The sequence below is a fragment of the Sycon ciliatum genome, chromosome 2 (genome assembly GCF_964019385.1).
Source record: "Sycon ciliatum chromosome 2, ocSycCili1.1, whole genome shotgun sequence".
In the NCBI taxonomy this organism is placed as follows: Eukaryota; Metazoa; Porifera; class Calcarea; order Leucosolenida; family Sycettidae; genus Sycon; species Sycon ciliatum.
In genome coordinates, this window is record NC_088644.1 from 7,211,920 (window position 1) to 7,238,499 (window position 26,580).

A 26,580-nucleotide genomic window follows, 5' to 3' on the forward strand; every position below is an offset into this window, starting at 1 on the left:
ACACATACAGGGCTTTGAAAGATGTCAGGCGCTTGATCCACGAGCGGCTTTCCACGACGCATTACCAGTCGGATGCTGCATCGATAGTGGTGCGAACACTGTGCTTAGAGGCGAGTGCTGAATTCCGCCATTCTGAACTCTTCGATTGGCATATGTTGGTAAGGAACCTCCGTTGCGAACCTGTGCGCGGAAGCTCCGCAGGTGCTGCTTATGCCGGTGGAGGGATTGATTGAAAACGGATGCGAACGAGTGAAGGTACGAGACGATGATGTAGTCAAGTGAGTCTGAATATTGTTGTGAGTGCGGCGCGCAGTCTGGTGCGAATTCGTGTCACAATACAAACATGGCGTGGCGCGGTTTCCGTTACTCGTCACACCCGACCCAAGCAACGGCCCGGAAAACCTAGAGGGACTTCGAAACAGCCAATGCTCTATTATTAAAATACAGCGCCCCTCCTCCTGGCTATAGTTGAGCATTGCTTCGCTTTATTTCTCTACACAGCACTGAAAGACGCAGTCAGGCTACACGACTAGTCGAGTGTCTGTTATGATAATGCCTTCTTTTCAATGCTGTGGATATCACATACATTGACCCATTTTAGGATCGAGCATCTCCACCACTTCGACCAGCGTGGTCATGGATGGTCGCTACCAGTACGGCGTTGGGAGAGACAACCAATACTATCATCGGCTAGAAGCTGATCCGGAAGAAGATGGCTTCATTGCGGACTATGAGGACGAAGACAACCTAATGCCTGTACTGGAGAAGATCAAGCCAACATCCAACGGGCATGAAGGTGAGCTGGTGACTATATTGACCTTATCATCGGTAGCCATCGTCTTCTGGTAAAATGAAAGTGAGAGATTTGAGATCTCTTTTCTGCTCGTTTTAACCTTGCCTGTACTCATTGCCACTTCCATGTTTATTTTAGTATTTTTTCTTCATTTCTTACTCTTCTTACTGGTTGTCATCGCTTTCATAATATTGGGCAGAACTGCCCGTTTGACATGCGATGTAAAATAAATAAACAACAACAACAACAACGACGACGACGACGACGACGACGACGACAACAAACAAACAACAACAACAACAACAACAACAACAATAACAACAACAACAACAACAACCCTCTTATTGGCGATGGTGCCATCGTGAGAATAAAGAATTCAAATTCAAAAACAACAACAACAACAACAGCAGCAGCAACAATGGTCTAACCTGCCTACTAGCATTAAGACATGCCAGGATATCAGGAAATTCAAAGTCCAGCTTTCCACACTGTCTCATCCGAAGTGATCCCATGTATTACTAATGTGCCTCCCTTTCTTTTTCTCTCCCTATCTCCTTTCCCTCTCTGACAGCATCTTTCTTTTTATCCCTTTTAGCTTGCCGTGGTTGGCTATCACCTGACCTCTCATGTTTATTGGCAGTCTTCGGACGGGCCAGGAGATGTTGAATAAATAAATAAATAAATAAATAAACAACAACAACAACAACAACAACAACAACAACAACAACAACAACAACAACAACAACAACAACAACAACAACAACAACAACAACAACAACAACAACAACAACAACAACAACAACAACAACAACAACAACAACAACAACAACAACAACAACAACAACAACAACAACAACAACAACAACAACAACAACAACAACAACAACAACAACAACAACAACAACAACAACAACAACAACAACAACAACAACAACAACAACAACAACAACAACAACAACAACAACAACAACAACAACAACAACAACAACAACAACAACAACAACAACAACAACAACAACAACAACAACAACAACAACAACAACAACAACAACAACAACAACAACAACAACAACAACAACAACAACAACAACAACAACAACAACAACAACAACAACAACAACAACAACAACAACAACAACAACAATAGCAATAACAACTCTCATTGGCGATGGTGCCATCGTGAGAATAAAGAATTCAACAACAACGACAACTTTAATTAAAGGTGACGGAAGTGGGTCTTAGTCTCTGTGATGAGGGTGTCGAAGATTGACCCCTTTGAGCTTACTTGATCTTCTCCAAATGATTACACCTGCTCAAGCTTCATTGCAAACTTTCGAAACGCCGAAATTCGCTCTTCTAATGCAGAGTAAGAACAATGCAGATCGGTTCACTGCTAAACGCTAGAATAATCCTACACCGCAGGGTGCTCACGTCCCCTATCTATACAATGTCATGTTTCTCTCTGATTCTTGATAATTTTAACTCGGATACTGAGCCAGTAATAAATGCAAAAAAGGGAAGAAAACGCATGAGAACGAGACTTAGCTTAGGGACGTAGCTTGTGCACATTTTCGCTGCGCTCACCTTCCTCTCTTCGGTCCTACGTACTAGTACTTCTAAGTTACAATGAACCTTCCAATTTGGAACTTCCGAAGGCTGTTGGTTTGTGGACTGGAGGTGTGTTAGAGCTACATGTACTGTAGGTGTCAGGTCGCTGGATGTCTCAGTACTCTGTCAGTTTTGTGCCCTATTATCGCACTTTCTGACTGTTGATCATCTTGTTCAACAAATACAGTCGACTAGTCGTGGATAGTTGCTGCAAAACTCGTTCTCATGTGTTTTCCTCTTTTTTTTACATTCTGGATAATAATAATAATTATTATTATTATTATTAATCGGTTCGGGACCTCGGAGCTCCGAGGTCTTCTATTCAACACGATTGCCTTCTGGCCACGCTCAAATTATTCGTCACAAAACTCTCAACTGTGCCGCATGCTACGAACGGTTTCACCAGCATTTCCTAGGAGTCACAATGGTATGTAAGCACTGTTTACTAACATCCTCCGCTGCTAAAGCGTTAATACAGTGTCAATAAATCTCGCGCTTGCCTGCCTCGCAATACAGCACATTCCCTCGAGATAGAACATCGCGTTTTCACCGTCCCTAAATAGCCTGATCTGTTGTCACCCCGTTTTCCTCGCCCATCCAATTGTTGCACATTTGCATCTTCTCTGTCACTTCCTTTCTCCAGTCCTCTCTCTTTTACAGTGTGTACAGAGTGTGTACAGAGTGTGTACAGACATGTACAACATGTACATGTTGCAGTATGCCAAGTGAAGATTAGGTTTAGTCATGCTGTCTGATGCCTGATGCCCTCTTTTGCAACACTAGACTCGGACTACAGCGAGTAGAGCGACTTATTTGTTCCGATGCTGTGTGCCTGTTTCTTAAATTGGCTGAAGAGAAAATTAGGCAACCTACCTATCGATACCGGAAGGCCAGACATCGCTCATCGCATCCACCAGACCCCGTTGATAGCGGCATCTTCCCCGTCTACGCGGAGGTCAAGGTCGAGGAGCGCGACGAGACAGAGGTTGATCCATTCGAGCACCTGCGACATGGTGAGTCCTGCGTTGATGTCGTAGACCTAGGGGCGTAGCACTATGCTATCGTTCGACCATTAATTTCCCTTCCTTGTTGATAAAATGCCCATAATCAGATTAAATTATATTGCTACTTGGTCCGACTTATTAATGTGCGCTTCACTTCAAAACTCAAGCATATGTACAAAGGAGCACCTGTACTAAAAAATCAACCAAGAGACGGTAGATAGATAACTACTTTGTCGTTTCTTGGCCTGGCCTTCTAGTTTTCATCGCTGCTGGTGTCTCAGAGCGCACCTGCAAGTGCGTCAACCTGCAAAACGTCGACATTTTTTTCATCTCCTCCAAGCTACACTGCGCTTCCTTTATTTTTTCACTTCATAGGCACGATTTAGACGATCGACTTCGCCTCCTCCTCGTGCAGTACGACTGCCAGAATGGTGGCTGTAGGTGTTTTCGCCTGACGCTCCCACGACACCTTCAAATGAGGCGAACAAGTAAACCACCAAGCGTAAACAATCTCAATCACTTCTCATCAACGTGTTCCGCGCGCGTACTGTCACTTTGAGTCTGATCTGTGTCGGCATGTCATGCAGTCAGACCATGCGTGCTCTTCCCTGCCTGTTTCACGAATCCACTGGCCCCGCGCCCGCGGCCCGGAGGGCGGAGACTGGCGATCTTGTGACGCATCGCGATCGCGGCCCCGAGGACTCCGCACCGTATCCGCGGGATAATTCACCCTTTCTGCGCTTCAGTTTTCCAGCCAGGTTGTCGCCTGAAAGTCGACCTCAAGGCCGGTTATTTATTTCGATCAACTTCTCGACGATCTCTTCTGTGATCTTGATTCGTCGGCCGCCACATCGTGAACGACTGCGAGAGAGATCAGCAAACTGGAAGGAGCGATTAGGGTGCTTTCTGCACGAGTTTCTGGATAACGCGTTTGCTGAAATTCTGCCAAGGAAAGAGCGATTGCAGCGATTTCAATCCGCCAGGAGGCACTCGAGAACGATCGCCCAGGAGTTTCTGGTACTCCGTGACAATCCCCCATCGCAGTGGGGTGTTGATTTCAGCACCAGGCCTTCTCTGTGGTGCGCGAGAAGCAACAGGAGTCCTCTGACGACAAAATTTGGACGCAAAATGCTCTAGTCGACTAGGATCCTGAGCCGCTGCCTCCTTTGGAGTTGGAGCCATTTCTTCTTCAACATCACAAATTGACAACTGAAGGATAGTGTTAGGTAGCTGGAAAGTTTATTCCGTCCTGAGATTATTTGAATTTGTTTGGTTGACGTTCGAAGCGAAACGCACATTTTAATAAGTCGGACCAAGTATGCGTATACCGTAATATTATTTCAGTGTGCTGAAGAAATCAAATTGCTAAAGAATCAAACACTACGTGGAAGTATGTAGCAGACGTTTCAGAGATTATGGGCTCGGAAATAATTATGATCATGTGTACTTATGCAATAAAGTTCTGACCAAGAAAGAACTGTGTCGTTTCGAAGGAATTACTTTTTCGTATTTCCACGCCTTGGGATACGAATACAGTAACGATGCGTGGTGAGAGGGTTAACATTCCAGGTGGAGAATGAAACGAGAAACGAAAGACGGAAGCTTGAATGGAAGCATACGGTAGAAAGGGCCTCAAGAGTAATGAATATAGTCGACGGAATCCGCATAGTCCGTTTTTAATTGTGCCCAGGTGCTTGAAGATAGATGAAAATGTGAAGGAAATCAATGATGATCACTGGTTTAAAAACCTCATGGTATCAGCCATAGAGTCAGGTGACACTTTGGCAATGCATGTGCTGGTGGCAGGGCACTCGTCTTTCGTCTTCACTGGAAAACCACGTACCACAAGAGCTTTTACCCAACTAGTAAATAACTGAGTTGAACAGGGGCGTAGAAAACAGTGAACGGTGGGCATGGTATGTTAAACGTACTAGTATGGTATTGTATATTATTTCCATGGGCAGCTTGAGCCAATACGAGTATGCAGAGAAGATAGGAGATTTGGTAAACATAGTTGACAAAGCTCTGGGAAGTACTATGCCATTGCGAGTGTCCCGTGCGAAAGTAAACCAATTATACTTGGTGAGATGTTCAGGGACAATGTTCAGTCTAATACGATGGACCAGAACGCATGACTGTCTCTGCGACAGGATAGAGATGGGGCTGGTGGAGGCCAAACTATATACATGTAGATCAGTAGAGGGGAAAAGAGAGGGTTTACGAAAAATGATTTTCAACACACGTTTATGATATATTTCTAGTGTCTGTACAGCAGATTTACTAAGCAGGGAATGCCAAGCAGTGGCGCCGTACAGAAAGATAGGAAGGAGGTAGCATTTATAAAAGAGACGAATACATTCGGGGGACAAGTGGGAGCAGTGAGACATCAGGCAACCTACAGATTTGCTAACTTTGTTGAATACAAAATCTACGTGAGAATTCCAGGACAATTGCGAGTCAAATACAACACCCAAATGCCTGTGCGTATCTACAATATTTATGTTAATAGCCGAATCAAGTCCGGGAAGGGTAAATGTCGGAGGGTGGTCTAGTTGAGGGAGAAAGACTATTTCTGTTTTCAAGATATTGGGTTTCAGACGCCATGACAGCATCCATAATGAGGGCTGTGTCATCAGCAAATAGTGACAAACCATCTATACAGTCAGGTAGATCGTATATATACAACAAGAATAGTAGAGGCCCCAGTATAGATCCCTGGGGGACTCCTGACTTCACAGGCAGTGGGTCTGAGAGTATCCCATCGACTGACACTGATTGCGTTCTATCTGTTAGGTAGTCCGTAATCCACGCCAGAGACGCTCCGGAAACATTGTACATCGCAGATAATTTAGCTAGGAGTCCACGGAACCATACCGTGTCAAACGCCTTTGCTACATGTAGGTCGAAAAACACATACCAACATGTTGGTGGTCATGACGAAGGGCCACAATGTCCTGCACAAGGCGTGTCAGCTGCATGGTGGTTGAGTCTCCTCGTCGAAAACCAGATTGGACTGGGGCAAGGGCCGGCGACACATGAGCATAAAGCTTATCAAAGAATAATCGCTCATTATAGTTTCGATACACAGGACAACAAGGAGATAGGACGGTAATTGCTGGCTTGTGACTTGGAGCCTTTGCTCTTGTAAACACATGTATATCTCATTAGAAAGTACAGCGTACAGTGTACTACTTCGAAGTACCTTTATACCTATACTATACTTATAGGTCTAAATCTCGAGTCGCCACTGTAAAAGAATAGAATGGTGTGAAGGTTGCAGAGCAGCTGATACTAGAGCCTTGAGTGTTGTATACACCCTGGCCGAAGACAAATTTAGCAGATCACTGATGTTGCAGGATTTGTTACCATCATCATTTAACCCACATTTGAAATACATTATACACATCACATACATGTACATGTACATGTAAAACAGAGAGGTTCCAGGCTGTCCAAGAGAGTGCTCAATACCGAGTGGTAGAGCTGGTTCAAACAATAGGAGGACAGAGAAAGAGCATCGTGTATAAGGCAAGAGTCACCGCAGGTATGGAGAAGAAGGAGTATACTGGATTAACAGCAACAACATTCAAACAACGCTACTATAACCACCAATCATCATTCCGCCACAGACAACACGAGAAGGACACCCGCCTATCGCAGTACGTCTGGGCCAAGAAGAATGAAGTGAAGGCATGCAGCATTCAATGGGCGGTACACCGCAGAGCAGCGGCCTACAGGCTACAGCAACGAAAGCAAAAGGTGCAACCTGTGCCTGGCGGAAAAATATTGGTAATCGCGCAAGCACACAAGCACCTCTCTCTCAACAAAAGGAGTGAGCTTGTGTCAAAGTGTCGCCACGAGAATAAGTACTACCTTCGGAACTTCAAACCATCCACAGCCATCACCTAATTAAAGGGGAAGTGCATCGATTTTTCGAGTATGGTCCACAAGAAACTGTTTGTTAGTAGTCCTCTCGGTTGTGTACTGGGACGTGACACCGACAGGAGAAAGCTGGAGTGCGGAGACACCAGCAGACAAGCGAAAATAGTGATGAACAAAATGCTGAAATCTTGGTTGGGACAAATCAGACGTTCAGCATTTCCCCCAACCAAGGACCATGCCGTTTGCTCTTTCCACTTCCTGAAGATGAATGTGATGCTTCCTGGCGACTCTCCTATCTCTCGTAACATCAAGCCAGGTGAGACGACGGGTGGTGGAGATTGACGAATGAAATAATGTCGTAGGTTTGAAAGTTTGCTGAAAATGTCTCAGGAGAGATGGCTAATTCCAAGCATCTTGTCCTGGAGGAAACCATTTCCTAGGCACAGTCAGCCTAGGGAAATGCATGAGAAGGGCGATAAATAGTTCACGGCACTAACAGCATTGAACACAGCACTTCTTTCACATCGTGAATACAATAAGACAATTGAAAATGACCAATTTCTGCAGTGATCGACCTTCTCTGTGGAGGAGCTAAGCCTTTCATACGTCATCACTGCGCTGGTCGCTATGGCAACGTGAGCATACAATTGGCGATTTGGCAAGTTTGGCTTATCGTATGGAAGCGAGAGATTTGCCATTCGAACCGATATCAAATTGTCGTTCTTCTGGACCCTAGTCGAAAAATCGATGCACTTCCCCTTTAAGCAAGACACAACCGGCTCCAGTGGTTGTCACCTTTCACCACTGCTGTCATTCACACTTTTAGATTTGCCCCATGATGCAGTCAGTTACGCTTTGCACTGCCGCCATTCACAACTTTTAGATTTGCGCCATGCTGCAGCTATTTACACTTTGCTTTGTGAGTATATAAACCAATACTGATCCAGATTTCCCATTGCTGTTTTCTGATGATCGCTTAGTGCGTGAAACTCGGAGTAAAAACACTTTCTCTGTCCTCTTATTGTTTGTTTTTACATGTACATGTACATGTACATGGTTGTAGTTCTGAGGGTACTGTAGGCAGAATTTGGGGAAGGCTGAGGAATGTATTATATGAAGCCATCCTCTTTTGCGGGGCGAACTGAAACGTCAATAACTACATCAGTACATGTATGTAACAGGGTAATGTCAATCCTTGGCCTAATGAGGACTTGCTTCACATTAGTTTGCAGGAATGCAGGAACTGGATTCCGATATCGTGTAGCTCCGACGCCAATCTTCTGGTGTAGAGTGAAATACAGTATTGTAATACGAATACAGGTGTTTTTCGGGTTGCAGCTACTACACTGTACATTTTGTTGGTTTGACAGCATGAAACAAGGTGGAGGACACCGTGTTCGGAAACTGTGACCTTTCTACAAGCATCCACATTTCCGAACACGGTGTCCTCCACCTTGATTCATGCTGTCAAACAAACAACAATCAACATGTGTGAACTAAATCAAGGTATTATTATTATGAACAGTTTCGCGTACTTGAGGACCAGCCTCTTTCCGCCTCTGTGTTCCTGAGCAATAGAAGGAGAGAGACAAAACTATACTATTATGATGATGACAAGGGAAGACATGGACTGCAAGGTACGGTTTACAAATCGACAATAAGCAAATAGCACTGAGAAGGATGGGCAACTTCTGTTTCGTCAGTGTTCACTGTGCGTTTTTTACGAAGGCCTTCCACACTTGCCTGTCGGATGCCTTCTGCCGGAGGCTCTGCAGATGCGGGCTCCTCTTGAGTGGCGTTTGTCTGTGGACGCAGTCTTGCTGGATCTGGGTGACTAAAGTAGTCAGAGGTCTTCCTGGTTTGGCTGTGTTCGGTGGATTGAAGTAGAGTGCCATGGCTTGTTGCGGTGGTGTGTCTTCGGGTAGGCGTAGGACATGTCCCAGCATGGTCATTCTTCGTCTGTGGACTTCCTCGGAGATGGGCTGGCTCTGACATCTCCGGTATAACTCGATGTTTGTGATACGATTGGGGTAATGTATGCCCAGTAGCGAGCGAATTAAGCTGTTGCCTGTGGAACACGTCCAGCTTGTCACTGACTGCCTTTGTTGATCCCCACGTACAGCAATTGTACAATAGGGTCGGCAGAACATATGCGTTGTAGAGGCGAACTCTGCGAGCTTCTGAGACATGCTCCCTCCGCAGCCACAGAGTGTACATGTTCTTGAAGGCAATCGTTGCCCGCTGCTTTCGCCTTTGGATGTCTTCGTTAGTTGCCATGAGTGATCCCAGCTGCTTTACTGTTTAACAAGGTAAGAGTGGTTTATCTAATTCTACACTGTACATGTACATAATACTAGTACGGTATCTACATTACTACAAGTACTACTACGACCTATGATAACCAAACACGTCAGGTACACGTGATGTATTATCTCCATACGAAACTAGGGAGCTTTCTCTAATAGTAATACATGTAGTCACTTTTCAACGGAGACTCCCTAACACAATAATAGTTTTAAATACTTCGAAGTATGTCGCAAACCGTTTTACATAATGGAAAACGGTTTGTGCGCATCTACATGTACATGAACATGTACAGTCTGCCTCGACTCTGACCTCAAAATCCGTGCATGGCGGAGTTATTGCAACAAGTGCGTCTCGTTCCCTGAAGAAAGTTCCAAATCAGTGGCGCAAAGGAGACTGTCCACCCCACTGGCATTGAACATGTAGTACAAAAATTTATAATTTCCATCTTGTGGTGGCTACCACATATAATATCTTCTGTTCTGTAGACAATATACATGTACATGCATTGTATTGTCATACACCATCTTGTAATCCGTGCTGTTTTCGAGGGCACCCAATACTTTCTGAAGTTTCTGTGTGACCGTCAAGGCACTCAGAGATACATGAGCGAGCGTACACAGTTATTATTACCGGTAATTATTACTTCAAGTATTATTATCTCAATATTGCTCACAGGTAGATACATGTGGGTACAAGTACGTATATATGCAGGTAGTTATTTACATGTATTTGTATTAGCAGAACGAAACAGGTGCTGTCACCCAATTACATGGAAGAGAATGTAAGTGAATTTGTATGAAGTTGCAAAAAGAATAGGTGAATACGCGCACGCGTTTAGAAAGGACACGATGCTCTGCTCTCTCTCTCTGCTCTCTCTCTCTCTCTCTCTCTCTCTCTCTCTCTCTCTCTCTCTCTCTCTCTCTCTCTCTCTCTCTCTCTCTCTCTCTCTCTCTCTCTCTCTCTCTCTCTCTCTCTCTCTCTCTCTCTCTCTCTCTCCTCTAAGTTCCCTCATTCCCTCTATCCTTCTCTCTCTCTCCTCTCTACGGTGTGGAAATCTCTCTGCTTTAGAAATGGACTGTCATTAAGGTGCCATTCGGTTGGTGGAGCACTGTGCACCCTACATGCCATGTTCCAACCTAAGCAAAAAAGGATTGTTTTTGTAATGAGCACCGGTTATTGCGAACCACGACTTACATGTATGCTCCCAAGTGTTTGGATATGTTCTTCTCAGCACGTATTGCCAATTTGCTTCGTTGTTGACTAACACGTCATTATGGTCAAGAGGCAAGACAGATCCCGCAACAACCTTTCTCAAGTTTACTGACATGCATTCCGGTCGGTCACAACACCATCACACATGTTTTCACTATAATGTCTGTTGTACGCCTTCATTTCATGCCGTGCAGGCAGATGATCAGCTCAATTATGTCAGAACGTGAACACCTATAGATCGAGAGCGTGAACATGATCAAAATGCCTCGCCGCCGGCTCCGGAGTCTAATAATCATTAAAATAATCCGGTGCTGATTTGCCTATGAAAGTGTTGGATCGTGCCACGATGTCCTCAACAGACAAAGGAGCTTACAAATCGGCAATTTGTAGTTGTTATTGTTTGGGTCAAGTACTACAACGCACTACTTGAACCCACTACATAGCTTCAGCACCTTCATTATGCTGTCCAAAAGCGGGTAGGAGACTTCAGTCTTCAGGCGTTCCTGGCCCTGGAGTGGAGAACAAACATTTCAGGCCTTTCTCGGATTGGACACACTTGATTCCAACTTGCATTGGCATCATCGATGTTTTCCGGCTTCGTACGAGCATAGCATCACCGGCACCTGCCATTTCACAGCCTCGCATCCACATGTACGTCATCCATGTACATGTACGTCATGATCCATGTACATGTACGTCATGATCCATGTACATGTACGTCATGATCCATGTACATGCTCTCAGACTGCTCACTCGAGTCTACAATGTAGTATTAATTTTTATTATTGTAGTCTGTAGTGGCTTATGGCGTTCTTGAAGCCTGTGTTACATGTACTACATGCATATGCAGCACATAGTACATGATTGTATGTAGTAAAACAGGAAAGGCCTGGGCGAGCAACCAATTACATGCATGTCCCAAACATTGCCTCCAGCCTAGGACTGGCAGGAGGTTTCAATCTTTCTCAGGTTTGACTACACTATGTACAGCGCTATATACACTGTGCATGGTTGTACAAGTCATAACACCTTGCTCCTGAGTCCTGGTAGACGAGGGGAACGTTGACTGAAGCCTCATTATCACATTGTCCGCTCAACACCACTGATCACACAGCATGGGGCTATGTTCCCAAAAACAAGCAAAACGAAATGGACAAAACAAAATTACAAACATGACCACGATATTAAAGCAACAAATGCACAGCAGGGAAGCAAGAAATGGCAACTAATCTCCGGAGATGTGGGCTTCCGACACTGTCAGAGTGTGGGATACCTCATTACCATCAGCGCGATGCCCATTAACACGAGACCAATACAAACAAGCAAAGGAAGAACACAGCATAACCACAATAATTATACTGAAGTAGGGCCTAGCGCCTAACTGACTGGGAAGCACAATAGTGTGACAAGGCCGATGTGCAGACCGGACCGGAGGCAAGATCCAGCGAAACAAAAGATGTAGTACTCGTAGTAATAGTAGTACCGATTACCTGTTGAAGAGGCGATAACATTATGTCTGGCACTAGTATCTTTCTCAACTTCTTTTTAAAGGCAAGGTTGGTTCGTCACTGCATAATGAAAGAAAAAAAGGGGAGACCTGTGCACAAGTATACAAAAACGATAATAATTATTACTCTTAGCTAGAGTACCCGACTATACTCGACTGTACTGCAGTGTACTGCAGTGTACTGACTATGGCTATGTACAATGTAAATGATGTGGATGCATTGCGCTCCTAGACTACAATTGTAGTCCTAATGCTAGTGATCTTTCTGCCTCCAAGGCCCTTGCGCCTTCAGGAGTCGTTACGTCGTTAGACAGTGAGTTGGCTTCTTTTTCTTTTCAATTTCGGCCAGTCGGCTAGTATACTTCTTTTTCGTCTTAGGGGTTAGACAGGGGAAAGTAGCCATGTAGAGGGGGGGGGGGGGGCGTTAGCCCACCTTGAATTACCTTGTTACAGCTCCCTCGACGTGCGTTTGCAATAGTCAGGTCTGCGGCTACATACTCTTGTCATTGTAGTCTACAAGTACTACATCATGTAACGAAGGCCTGGCGTGGTGTTCGGGGTGGCTGATGCAACCAGGCTGATATGAGCCTACCTACAATTTTAGCTGCCCTTCGTTTTGGCAAAGCCTTGGGTCAAGGACATGACTGTATCTCACTGGCTCTAGCACAGGTTAATTAACCGTCACCTTTTGAGAGGGGTCGTGTGCAGTTAGTTTTCTTGAGAGGCTGAACGTTCCCCACTCCCTAAGTTACATGTACATGTACAATGTAGGTCTAACCACGGCATAACCATAAGATCCACATGTCATGATGTATCGTTGCGTCAGTTGGCCGATTCTAAGCTAAAGTGGTCGAATACGGAATAGTCGCCAGTACTTTGAAGGCGACCATGTTCTCGTGGTCGGACTGGGTGTTTTTTACACTGCGTGCACATGTACAGCGAAACCTGTCAGGGTGACCACTCTGATACATGTGAGTCGACCACCTGTCCCAGGGGACCACTACAACTAGGGCCAAGGCCGGGATGCTATTTTCCAGTCGAACGACCCTGGATACCCTGGATAAGGAGACCATCTGTACACAGACTGTGACCATGGTGACCAAGTCTTGAAGGACTTAGGTCCATTGAGCCGTTGCCTTGGACAGGTTTCACTAGTCTATAGTGTATGTCGACATGTCGTTGAGTCTACTGCCGGCCACTACTGGCACTAATGAAGTAGTGGAGCCCGGGCCCTGGCGTAAACCCGGCTATGAGCTGCAACCCAAGGTTTTATCATGGTTATGCCCCAGGCCATGCCTTAGTAATAGTACTCTACTAGTACTAGTAGTATCATCCATTTGGCGACCTTGCGTGGAACGACTACCCTGGCGACCGGTTACACATGCAACATCATTCGTTGACGCGACGTACACCAACACCACAGTCTAACAGAACGTGGTTGTATTTGACGGGAAACGACATGTACAATCATGCATGCAGGAAGTACTCGACGTACTCATTGTTGAAAAAAGCCGCATAGCTAGGCATCTGGTAACACTAACAGTAACACCCACACCGGTATTTACGGGGTAACGGCACCAAGAATGACCATGTGATGTAATTGTTCGATCCAGTAGATGAATAGTGAGTTTTGTATTTGTAGAGTCTACGCTTCCATGGTAGATCTACATGTACGTGTACATGGTCAGTTGCCGGTAATCTGGTAATGCCTAAAAGTAAAAGTAAAAAAATCCAGGAGGTCTTGTCTCTTGTCGTCTTGACTTGACTCCGAGTCCTCTGCACTCCGTAACCACTGGTTACGAGTAGAGATCTACGACTTTATACATGACCATGATGACTGTATGACTGTACACGTACTGCCTACTGCTAGTACTACTAGTACTAGTACTAGTACTAGCAGTAGTACTTCAGTGCTTGCTGTAGTCCCGGTACCTGGGTACGGTCGCGTCGGCCTTGTCATCATCAATGTCAATGATGCATCGATGATGACTAGGCGCATAGGCCGACGCGACGGTCGCGACCGGGACATCAGACATTCTTGTGTACGAGCACTGTACTGAGTCTGTACTGTGGTGATTACTAGTAGTAGTAGGTCTACTACTACTATTCAAGTACCGGTTTATGTACCGGTACATGTACGTAACGTCGTGCTGCACGCTGTTGAGTGTTGTAGCTGCTAATCCTGGCCTAGCTAGCTCTATGCAGCGCATGGTGAGTTTGACTACCGGAAAAGTTTCTGCACAAACATTTCGCTTCGCACTATTTCCGTTCAGCAGATTCAAGGACAGGTCCGGAGCGGCAAGTCGCCGCGAAGTGCATGCATTTCATGCTTGCGCCCTCGATAGCTGAAAAGAAAGTGAGCGGTAAACTGTTAGTGCAGGGTGAGATAATAATATTATTATTATTGTCACTTTCAAGTTAGGTTCTTAGTGCATATTCGCTGCAGTCTGGCCCAAGGATTGATAACTAGCTCGTCGCCCGCAAGGACAATCCAGCAATGGTGTTCGAAGTGATCGGTAAGGAGATTGGTTGTTTTGAATGCTTGTGCACTAGTAAGAACCTTCCAGTTTTCGAGAAAGGATTTCAGAATTCTCCCAAATCCTCCGAAATGACCTGCTTTCTTTCTTTAGCTAATGGAATGCGTTTTCGTCTAGAAAAATGCTTGACATTAGTGGTCATTCAGGTCGTGCTTTGTCCTTTGACTTCGGAAGTTCAGGGTAGAGTTTCCGGCCTGAGCTGTCATTTTTGCCTTCCGGGAAAGTTGCAAAGGTGTACACCTACAACTGACAAGAGGAAAAGCTGTACACCACCAGCGATAGAACATGACACGCAGTATCCTGATCAATCACCGAGACACAAATATCCTGACAAGACATGTCAAATTCCGGCTGAAATTCGTGGAAGCCCTGCAAGAAAGGAAAGAGTTCTGAACATTTGTAACCAATTTTTATTAAAATTGTTGTTCAGTTTTTTTCCCTTTTCCATTCCCTCAACCAGTGAATATTTCAAATTGTTGTCCTGACCTTAAAAACTGGCAGTGCAATGCAAAATTAATATTGTAATACCTGAAGCATCGTTATGTCAAAAATCAACCCGCTAATAGAAGAATTTGAACTCGGATGTTAAGCCAATCTAATCATGGATACTAGTAAATAAAACAAGGACATAATGTTACGAGTAATGGAGTAATTGAATAATATATCTTTTACTTCTAGAGGCGCCAAAACAGAAGAGCACAGCCCAGGACAAAGGAACGAACAGCAGTACAGTGCCCGGGGGCTAAACAAATTGCCACTGGGAAAGAAATAGTTTGATTGCCTATCACATTAAGTGAAGTAAATACTGTACACATTTTGTGGGAAATGACTGGGTTCTCATAGCAAGTTTCTGGGCATTGTCAGGATCATGATGATGATCAAGGGGGTGCCACAACCCCCCCCCCCCCCCACACACCCTATGCACACACCCTGCCATTTTACTATCCGCAAAGATGCTTAGATTAGCCGTTGATCCGCAAGTTAGGGCAAGGAAAAAGAAGCAGGATCGGCCATCACAGTAGATACTGAAGATCAGCTATGAATGGTACGCTCCCAACTAGTTTGAAGCCAAATCATGGGTGCTGCTTTCCTGATAACACGCTCAATCACACTCAAAGTTAGATTTGGATTAAAAGAAAGGACAAAATGTTACGAGTTATGCCTGACTGTCCACCAACGTAACCAGACCATATACAGACAGCGAGTGCGACAAAAAATGCACACACTGACAAGGAAACCATGATTACTTTGGCTCAACATCCGAGTTCAAAGTTAGAAGTCACCGAATACTAGGGTAGTGCTGTAAAGACCAATCTCAGGCACCATACCCAGCACACTGCTGTCCCCTGCCAAACTAGCAAACCAAAATATAGCCACGCTGTAGCGCAAATTTCCTTTCCCACTGCACTAGTTGCCACTAGCAACCAGGGCTGATTCTCATTGGCTGACGTTGAAACGAAGCGAGTTGCTACGTTCTTTGTGGAGCAATGTAACAAGCCGTACCAGCGTGCCAACGCAAAGGCCCAACTGTGCTTGTGCAGTAAGTTAAATTTTTCTCACACTGGAAGGCCTTCATCACCCTCCCTCCCTCCCCTCCTCCTTTCCTTCACTTTGAATTCGGCTGTTGTGAATCATTAGTGTTAAAACTGTACATGTTTATTTCTAATATGTTACTCTTACTAACTGGAGCCCTTTCTCTATTCGATTAGTCGTTTTAGAGGTGTTGATAATAGGAATAATAGCAAGCTGAACAAATACAGTGACAGATAGACGAACAAGAGACAGGTGAAGATAGACTGACAGACAATGCACCGGAGGATAGGCAGACCACTCAACAGGAGCAAGACTAGACTAATTGATACATTTTAACATTTCGACGATTGTCTTCTTCAGCGTGATAAGACAGACAGACAGAAAGAGAGACAGACAGGCAGACAGATAAGCAGACAGACAGACAAGCAGGCAAACGGGCAGGCAAACAGACAAATACAGAGAGTGGGAGAGAGGCATGGAAAGAGACACAGGGAGAGAGAGAGAGAGAGAGAGAGAGAGATAAAGAGAGAGAGAGAGAGAGAGAGAGAGAGAGAGAGAGAGAGAGAGAGAGAGAGAGAGAGAGAGAGAGAGAGAGAGAGAGAGGGAGAGAGAGAGAGAGAAAGAGAGTGAGTGAGAGGGAGTAGGGAGTAGGGAGAGTGGGACAGGGAAAAGAGAGGAGACAGTGGGGTTGAAGGCATATCTCTGGTTACATTTGTTGCGGTACTTCTAAAGATATTGGAACTATCGAGATATTCGTTCTAGCAGTGGGAGTTTCTGATTCTGTCTCCAGCAGAGTCTTGATTTACAACTGGTACAAGTTTGGCCTTTGGCCTATGGTTGGTGGATCTTATCTATCCTCCCCACCGTTTAGGAGCCGTATCGACGCCTAATTTGGGAGGAGGGGGGAGGGGGGCTCCGCAGAACCGGAAAGGTGGTTCTTGACCCGCTCTGTAATCCAACCTGTGATATTTATCTATTTTCCGAGAGGTGGAGGCGGATTGCTGCTGAAACCGAAAAAGTGCTTCTATTGTTTCTTTACGTTTGGTTGTGATTTAATGTGATTTTCATGTACCTGTGTATCAGTATAGCCTATAGGGTGTCCAGGCATATCTGTCAAAAGTAATCATGATAACCACAAGTGTAACAATGTTGTCTTGACCCCATCTGCTAAACACGCCAGTTACCTAAGTGTTGTGTTTCGTTCTGGTAGTGTCACATCCTTAGCTAGATTTTATCAGTTGTGTTCCCTCACTCACTTTGAAAGTCTGGTGTTGATGGAGACCTTAGGATGTGAGAGGAAGAACCTTTGTCACCGTGTCATGTGGCATTCGGTTACTTCACTGTGTCGAGGCCCAGGTGGAATCCAGCATAGACGATAAGTGTTTTCTTTGCAACGGAATGATTTCGTTCCCTCCTGATCTGTCAGCGGATGATATCTACTCGACATGTTCCAATTCGTGAGAATGGTACTGGCTTCTGGTTTAGCGGACTGGTTTTTGCCAAACTCATACAGTACTTGCCACGAAACGTTCTCAGTACGTGCCACGAAACGTGTTCTCAGGCTGGGGCCGTGAGTGGAGTCAACTCCTGCTGGTCTGTATAATTGTTATTGACACGGTTACTGTGACTGTGGTAAGAAATCGTGATGTTGCATCACTTTAGATATCGAAATTGCACATTCCATCTCCTCAGTGCTGCCTTGGGTTGTCTGACAAGTTGGAAGGAGGTTGTTCAAGATATGGCTTGCGAGTGGTACAGTATTGGCAGTTCCTGTAATTGCCTTTCACTGAAACTATCCAGGTATCAAGCTAGTGTGTCAAGGCTGTAGCTGTTCTACCTGTCGAGGGTGGGGGTGGGGTAGGGTGATGATCAGGTCGCCCAACATGACGTTTTTTGCAGCCACTTTAAGTCCGTGCATTTGTGAATTTGTACGTCTGTCAGTGGAGCTACACTGTATATCGCTATGGTGGAAAAGGTGCGGGTACTGCTGTAGCACTACACCTGTAGCCCAACACACATTCATGGCATGGTGAATATCTGCTGCGGGTCGGGGGGGGGGGGGGGGATGATGGTTAATCAGGTTAAAGACGGTGCTTGAAAATCTTGGGCAGAGGCTGTTTTTCGAATACAATTTCTGATCTTGTTGGATGCGTTGAACCCCTCCTCTTCCAACACAATCGTTCGGGACTGGGTTTTACCTGTTGAAATGTTTCGTTGGTATTTCTGCTCTAATTCGTTTGGGTACTATGTCCTTGTATATGCACCCCCTCTCCCTCTCCGGGCCACGTACCTGTGTTTTTATGCACCCCTCTCCCTCTCCGGGCCACGTACCTGTGTTTTTATGCACCCCTCTCCCTCTCCGGGCCACGTACCTGTGTTTTTATGCACCCCTCTCCCTCTCCGGGCCACGTACCTGTGTTTTTATGCACCCCTCTCCCTCTCCGGGCCACGTACCTGTGTTTTTATGCACCCCTCTCCCTCTCCGGGCCACGTACCTGTGTTTTTATGCACCCCTCTCCCTCTCCGGGCCACGTACCTGTGTTTTTATGCACCCCTCTCCGGGCCACGTACCTGTGTTTTTATGCACCCCTCTCCGGGCCACGTACCTGTGTTTTTATGCACCCCTCTCCGGGCCACGTACCTGTGTTTTTATGCACCCCTCTCCCTCTCCGGGCCACGTACCTGTGTTTTTATGCACCCCTCTCCGGGCCACGTACCTGTGTTTTTATGCACCCCTCTCCGGGCCACGTACCTGTGTTTTTATGCACCCCTCTCCCTCTCCGGGCCACGTACCTGTGTTTTTATGCACCCCTCTCCCTCTCCGGGCCACGTACCTGTGTTTTTATGCACCCCTCTCCGGGCCACGTACCTGTGTTTTTATGCACCCCTCTCCCTCTCCGGGCCACGTACCTGTGTTTTTCGTGCTTCGGGTAGCATGTACATGTACTAGCACGGTGTCTGCATGTTTTTGTAATTGTTTTTTGTATTTTGAGGATTCCTCGCAGGCCGTAGCCTAGATCGAGGGAGTCTATGTGTATGGTCAGTGAGGTTGACCTTCCAATGGGTGTAGGCAGATATTGTGAAGCATCACTACTCAATCGTGAGACCTTTTGACAACAATCCCTAATCGTAGCGTAGTGCGGTAGCACTGATACTGCCCTGGATGGCAATGTGAGGATATTTCCCTGGATGGCAATGCATTGATATCGCAGGAGCCCCTCAAGTCGCAGAGCAGGACTCTAACCTAGTCCAGGAAGTTGCAAAAAGCCTCGGCCAGCACATCGACATAGCTTACTTTACTGGCCTACCTGGCAGTACCACTGAGCACTGAGCTGACCTGTGGAGTGCAGTGCAATGGGTACAGTAGCAGACCAAGCAGATAGCACTAACTTCTAACATGCTTCAAGTGCTCTGGCTACTGTGTGCTTTACTACTGTAGAGTCCATTCAGAGACTCAGTGTTTCAAACTGGAGATGTAGAGACTCAGTGTTTCAAACTGGAGATCTACTATATGCACCTGTTTAACGACTGGGGCTCATTTTTTGTAGTGGTATACTTGTACTAGACCCAGCAGTGAAAGTAAGCAGTATCTATTTCCGGAACTGCTCATTACAAATCAGGTTAGTACACCACCTGTATGGATATTAGTACATGCAATGGTGAGTGGGACTATTTCCAGTTTTCCGATAAGGAGATGAATGCTGCAGTCAGCCTGGAATAGACCGGGAGAAGAGTGTCATCACTTTCTCTTTCCCTCGCACTTTCCTGATTTGTTCCTTGCCGGCCTTCTTGCGTAGCACCTGTCATTGCCCTTGAAAGTCATTCTACTGGGTGCTTTGAGAACTTGTCCGTGTTTACAGATAATGTTGGTGAGGTGGTTTGTGTTCCTGGTGATCCTGCAACAAGTCCTGGACCTACTTCTCATGCACGCGTGTACATGTGTATGTCTTAGTGTGTATGTCTTTGTGTGTATGTCTTAGTGTGTTCAATTATCAAACTCATGGCTATTGTATTAGGTATTGCTACTGCTGACGTCATTCACTCCCTTCACTCTGCTCCAGTTATCACCAGAGGGCATCCTTAAAGATTGTTATCCTAATGATGAAAGAGCATGGTGCAGTATGGTGCCATCTCTACCTTGCCCTTATGGCCATACCACACTACCAGCTTGCCTTTGTGTAAAATCACCCGGCGCATTACAGGGCTAGGGGCATCGCCACAACCAGGAAGTGGTGATGGGGCCCTCCTGCAACGGAAGTGTTACCTCTCCCAGCCTATCTAGGTGGTCTGACTTGTGGGTCAAGTGGGGGCTATTCAGCCTTGTTGGCCTGTGATAATGGCATAGACTGGAGGGCTTGCTGCTGTGTGTTGCACATCATGCAAGCATGTGTGCACGGAATGAATAGGGGGATATTTGAATGAGTCACCATTGAATCCTGAACCACTTGCTCACACACCCAGCTAGCTTGAAGGAGACTCAGGCTATCTTCTCCCAATTAGATAAATTAGAAGCCATTTGCCTTGCGGATCGAGAGAATGTGGAGTTGGTTCTCATCTTATACACCATGCAAGATAAACGCCGGTCCCCAACCTATAACCAGTATGCTGTAGCAGGACACACCTGTCTTGATGGAATTTTGCTTCATGGACCTTGACGTTTATTGTGTTCTGCTTGTTTGTGTCTTCCCCTACCATGGCGACCCTGTGTGTGATCGCTCAGGCTTCATCCAATGTCCAAGCAGGCCCATGGGGCAGTCTCGATACCCAGCAGATGTGCCGGTTGCCTTCGGAGAAACAAGAAAAAGCACATCAAAGGTCTATATGGAACAGGATAATCCACAGGGGACGACGGACAGCCCCACTGAACAGCTGCCGCCGTCGCCATTACCCGATAAGAAATATTCATCTCAGCACCAACAGAGACGTGAGTTAACCGTATGAATCTAGTCTCTAGCATAGAGCCTGTTGATGATTTGTGCTGTGCTTTGCTGCTGCAAAGAAGCTGGTATGGGAGACCACACCGAACATGTGCTCGTCTAGTGAGCATCAGTCGTGTTCCGATTCCGCTGTTGCATGCAGTGCTGTGCTGCACTCTCATTGTGACCGTTTCATGTGTGCTGGCAGTGTTGGCAGTGTTGGCAGTGGCATTTAAATTAGGTGTGAGCATGATTGTGGTGTTGTGACCATTCCAGCTGTTCGCCTCCTTACACTGAGTTGTTGTGACTGAGCTGTCTGAAAACCAGGAAACCTGTATATCTTGCTGTCGATCCAGTATTCGAGCGTTCTCAAATTCACTTCCCGTAGCCGTTAAAAGGTTCCAATTTGGTATTCAAAGGATAAAGGAAGCAATCTTCGGCAATCATCTGGTATAATGAGGTGGCAAATTCAGATACCCTGGTAGTGTTCAGAGAGGCTTGGCAATAATGGCTATTTGTAGTTCTCTGTTTGAGTGGTACAGGGCCTCTTCCCACTCCATATCTTGACCACTTCTGTCTCTCTGTCTCTCTCTCTCTGTCTCTCTCTCTCTCTCTCTCTCTCTCTCTCTCTCTCTCTCTCTCTCTCTCTCTCTCTCTCTCTCTCTCTCTCTCTCTCTCTCTCTCTCTCTCTCTCTCTCTCGCTCCCTCCCTCTCTCTCTCTCTCTCTCTCTCTCTCTCTCTCTCTCTCTCTCTCTCTCTCTCTCTCTCTCTCTCTCTCTCTCTCTCTCTCTCTCTCTCTCTCTCTCTCTCTCACACTTTCTCTCCATCCACATTGCTGAAATTATAACTCAAAACTTCTCTTAGGAGAGGCAAATCATCTTGTAAAGTTGCTTTCTCCTCCATGGCATATCGGGATCAGAAAAAGCCATTTCCTTTGACCAGGCTCAAAATATCTACTCAGTCGGAGAAGAGGACTTTGCTTTGCTTGTCGTTGTGGGTAATGAGCTCTGCAAAGAATCCAGCATTCTGCGGTACAACGTTCTTGTGTGAGCATTGTGTGATATAGATATCCAGCCTGCAGACTGATAGCCTAATTCAAAAGTGTATGTGCCTGAGAATTGTATAAACGTCGTCAAAGGCAAGTTGTTGAGTGACCTGGGCAGATAGCACTCTCCTAGTGGCTGCAAGCAGCAGTTGTTTCCATTACCTTGGGGTTGCAGTCGCGCATTGGCCCAGCCATGTACAATTGCATTCCTTTATAGGTCATCAGTCGTTACCTGAACCTCTTGTACCCTGTGGAGGCTTCTTTATGATATGACTTATAATCCCCCCCCCCCCCCCACACACACAATAAATACCCTACATGAGGCAATCGGCTTCGATTTGTGCTAATGGAGTCCCTGCGCATGGCTAGGTAGTCAAGGTGGATACATGTTTGGGCAGGTGGTTGGGAAAGATTTTCTTGGCTACGTGTGCTTGAGGTTTTAGGCTTGTTGTCAAAGTGGATCAAATTTGTACATCCCAAACTGGAGTGGTGGTAAGAGAGAAGGGAGTTCTAGCCGAACAGGGTTAGCAGAGCTGTAAATCCATACCGTAACCGCTGGATTGCACAGCCTTCAATGTTATGTTACCTTTATTAATTTTTACTTCACCATAGGTACAGGGCATTGCTGCCTTCTTGCTGTGGATCATGAATGATGCCACAGCACGTAGGCAATGATGAAAAGAATGAGCCTGCCATCATTGTATGGAGTGAGTTTCTATCTCAGTTGATGCTAGCACTGGATTGTACAGACACAATACTTGGTAATAAGGATTGTAACATTAGCACGTGTCATGTTCGTAAGATGTGGCGATACCTAAGGCAGTTGTTTGTTTTCAGAGTTGTTGCCACTGTGCCGCTAAGGCTTGACTTGTCTGTTCTAATAGTCAAAAAGCAGCTGCCAGGCTCTGGTAGTGGCGGCAGCCACATGTAGCTCGTATGCGCCAATGTCCATCGGCGTGCGCCAGTAGCGAACGGAACATGGAGCTAGTGACTACGGTCGAGGTTTAGAAACATTCCTCTGTCCACTTGGTTTTCAGCATATCATTCCGTGCTCTGTGCCGGCTTCAGGCATTGCTATTGTCCAGGGAATTACTGCCACCATCTCTAAATCTCTTTCGACATTCAGTGTATCTAACGTCGATGCACATGTGTACTGTAGGGTTGTTGTCGTTGTTGTTGTTACTTTATTTTACTTCACCAGAATTGCAGGCAGTAGAATGCCTTCTCACTAGACCAGGTCTAGTTCTCACCAATGCTGAAGGGTCCATTCTGAGATTCAGTGTGCCTAGCTGTCGATGTATACATACTTGCTAGAGACTGACTTCTGGAAGTGGTATGTCCAGCTGTACTCACCCCTACAGGGTAGAGTCTTGCCAGTATCACCTGTCAATGTTGGATTAGCGTAGTCAACGTTCCATCCCAGTTGTATCCCGCATCATGCTCTTTTCAACCGTCATTGTACACTACTGAGTTTCATGCCAGCCTTGTGTTTGAGGTGGAGTATAACTCTACAACCTAAGTGGGCTGTAACAAACCAAAGCACCAGTCAGTACATTGCAGTGATATCCTGACCCAACTGTACAGGGATGATGCATTCAGTCATAGTCAGCTCTCCATGACTATAGTACTGCTCAGCAGAGGAATCTTGCCTTGTTCAGAACGTGTGGAGCGCCGTATTTTAAGTGTTCAACAAATCCGTTCTGCCATCCTTATTCTACCAGAGATAATTGCTCTGTGGGACTCATTGGTTTTTTTAAACCAGACAATGGTTTTAGAGGCTTAGGGCACTGGGGACACCTTTCCTTGAAGCCTGGTGCTTTTTCCACTTGACCCGGCTGTAGCTGTTTCCTGATATTTGAAGTTTGTGATGATTGCACACCTGTAAACTGACAGGATGCTTGAGCATTCTCTTCAAACTGGCTTTCGTCGGAAATTACATCTTTTCTTGCCCATCAATAGCCACGGCCAAATTATCACCATGTGCTGCTTATGTGTTGCACAGCGTCATAAGCGCGATCGTGTTTTGTGCACCAGTCTTGCATTTCTCTGGCAAAACATATGTGGAGATAAGTGTTTCCGGTGTTCTGTGTGATTAGGCTAGTAAAGACCCAGGTCGTTTTGCCCCACTTCCTGCATTTGGAAGAAAACACAGGGGTTTGATTTATCCAGGGGTAAGAAGCCTGATCCATGAATTGTGCAAAACCCCATCTGCGGACCATGGGCTTGTCTGCTACCATTTTCTGTTTCTGTGTGTGCCTGCTGATCCCGATAACCCTCAGGCATTGAGCCAGCTTTGTCACTCATGGTATCAAGTATAGCATGCCAGCTGTGGAATGGACAATTTGGAAACCTGACTCTGTTGGGGGTCTGTGACAGTAATTGCCAAGCAGAGAGGTAGCAAGAATTCTGTAATTGCAAAGTCAGTTGCCTGGCTAGAGGCTGCAGATGATTAGCATTGAGTTGCCTGTAAAACGCAGTATTGCTCAGCAGCTGTCATCCCGACTCCTTATTCATAGTGCTTTCTGCACTTGGCTCTTGGCATCATACCCTGTAGAGTGTAGTTATCTGATATTGGCTGACATTCTGCACTTGCTCTGCAACATGAGAGGGAGGGCATTGAGCAATCCTTGTTGAAACCATGCCAGCGAATGCACTGTGAGTGGCATGGCTACTTCGTTTCCGGTTTCTCTGACACTCATATGCATGCACAAGTGAAGGCATACCTCAGTCACTGAAAGCTGTAAAAAAGTGATCAAGAAACTAAGGTGGGGGGGGGGGGGGGCGGGGGAGAATCTTATTTCTCTTCTATGCTGCAGTGATTGACGTTCACCAACACTTACATGTATATTTCCAGTGATTTTTAAAACAAGAGTGGGCTTAAATGACACACACAGAGCTCCTCTTGGACGTCACACATTCTGTTCTATGATCTACTGAGTTGGGTTTATCATCTGAACTAGGCATCTCTCTGACTGAGTGAACTGCCAACCTGATCAACGGTGACATTGTGACTGGCTTGATAGTTGCATTGGACTCTGATTGCTCCAGTATGTACCCAGGAAAGTGGCCTGACTGTGAGGTTGTATCCCTGGTTACTGGCCATCAGTGGGTACTGTCAGTGGTCGGTATTGACTAGCAGAGGCCTGTAGAACAGGTGCCGGGCAGTGACACTGATTACCTGTGCATGTGTGCTTGCTGACCAAAGAACAACATCAGAATGCATTTTCATACCAGGGGTGTAGACATTGCAGCCCATAAGCATCTGACTGCTTCAAGTACATTAGTTGCCAGAGCACAAATCCTTTGCTCTGAATGGCTGAGTGGATAAGTGCCTTCAAGATGGCCAGTTTCGGCCAAGCCCTATTCCTGGTTGGTTTCTATGGCCAGGAGCCATAACTGAAAGCACTGACAAATGATAAGTAGGTACATGACACGCTAAAGTAGCCGCGCTCCGTGTGTGTCCAGTTCAGTAGAATCCTGCGCCAATCAATCTGTGTTATTGATAATGATATGGGTGCCTGTGTGGCAGTGGATGGAGGATTTCCATTCCACCCATGTGAAGCCTAAGCTAATTAGACATGATTGTTGTGCAAGCAGTTCAATATCATGTAGTGACTCAGCTCTGCACTGTCCAGTGGCAAATCAGAGGGCTACATTTTCTGTGATAAAGGATGGGCATCAAGCTGCATCGTACTTTTCTTGCCCCTCCACTTCTTTACTTCCTTTTTACGGAGTAGCAGCTGACAATGCATTAAAAGTGCAGCTGAAAAGCCAATGGACTGAGTGCAAATGGACATGCTTACATACAAGTAGAGCAGGATCGTAGGCTAATTAGACATTCACTCAATCTAGGAGCAACCTCACTTGCCGCAAATTTTGCTATGCTTTGTCTTGTCTCATACAATGTGATAATCTGCAAAGTCATGTGTCAGGCATTATCCAGTGGCTGATTGCAAAGCCATGCTGTGTACAGCGTCAGTATGTGTGTGTGTGTGTGTGTGTGTGTGTGTGTGTTTGTGTGTGTGTGCTTGTATATTATGGTGGTTGTGTATTTGTGGAAGGATGCACCTAATGCTATGTCATGGTGATGCCGGGCTGTGCGCATGGTATGCAGCACAGTAGGTTGTAGTCCGGATTTCCTGACCCCATCAAGCATCTTGTTTTTCTTGAGTTGCTCTACATTGCCGGTCATCTCATAATCATACACTGTGTCCAGTAGTTATTGATTTAAAGCAT

General features: G+C 45.8%; 1 protein-coding gene across 6 annotated transcripts in view; it reads left to right on the forward strand.

Moving 5' to 3' along the window:
- The first annotated feature begins 10 nt into the window (after positions 1-10).
- The window catches only part of LOC135808471 (uncharacterized), a 37,538-nt gene continuing 10,968 nt past the window's right edge, over positions 11-26,580 (forward strand). For 2 of the 6 annotated variants that reach the window (XM_065321663.1, XM_065321667.1), the window contains exons 1-4: positions 11-255; positions 602-796; positions 3,256-3,414; positions 21,104-21,307. In XM_065321663.1, the coding sequence (XP_065177735.1) occupies positions 240-255; positions 602-796; positions 3,256-3,414; positions 21,104-21,307 (574 nt within the window). In that variant the 5' untranslated portion in view covers positions 11-239. Of the gene's footprint in view, positions 256-601; positions 797-3,255; positions 3,415-14,509; positions 14,830-20,408; positions 20,984-21,103; positions 21,308-26,580 lie in introns of those variants that run through there. The other 4 variants (XM_065321666.1, XM_065321665.1, XM_065321669.1 and 1 more) reach the window with 4 other exon arrangements.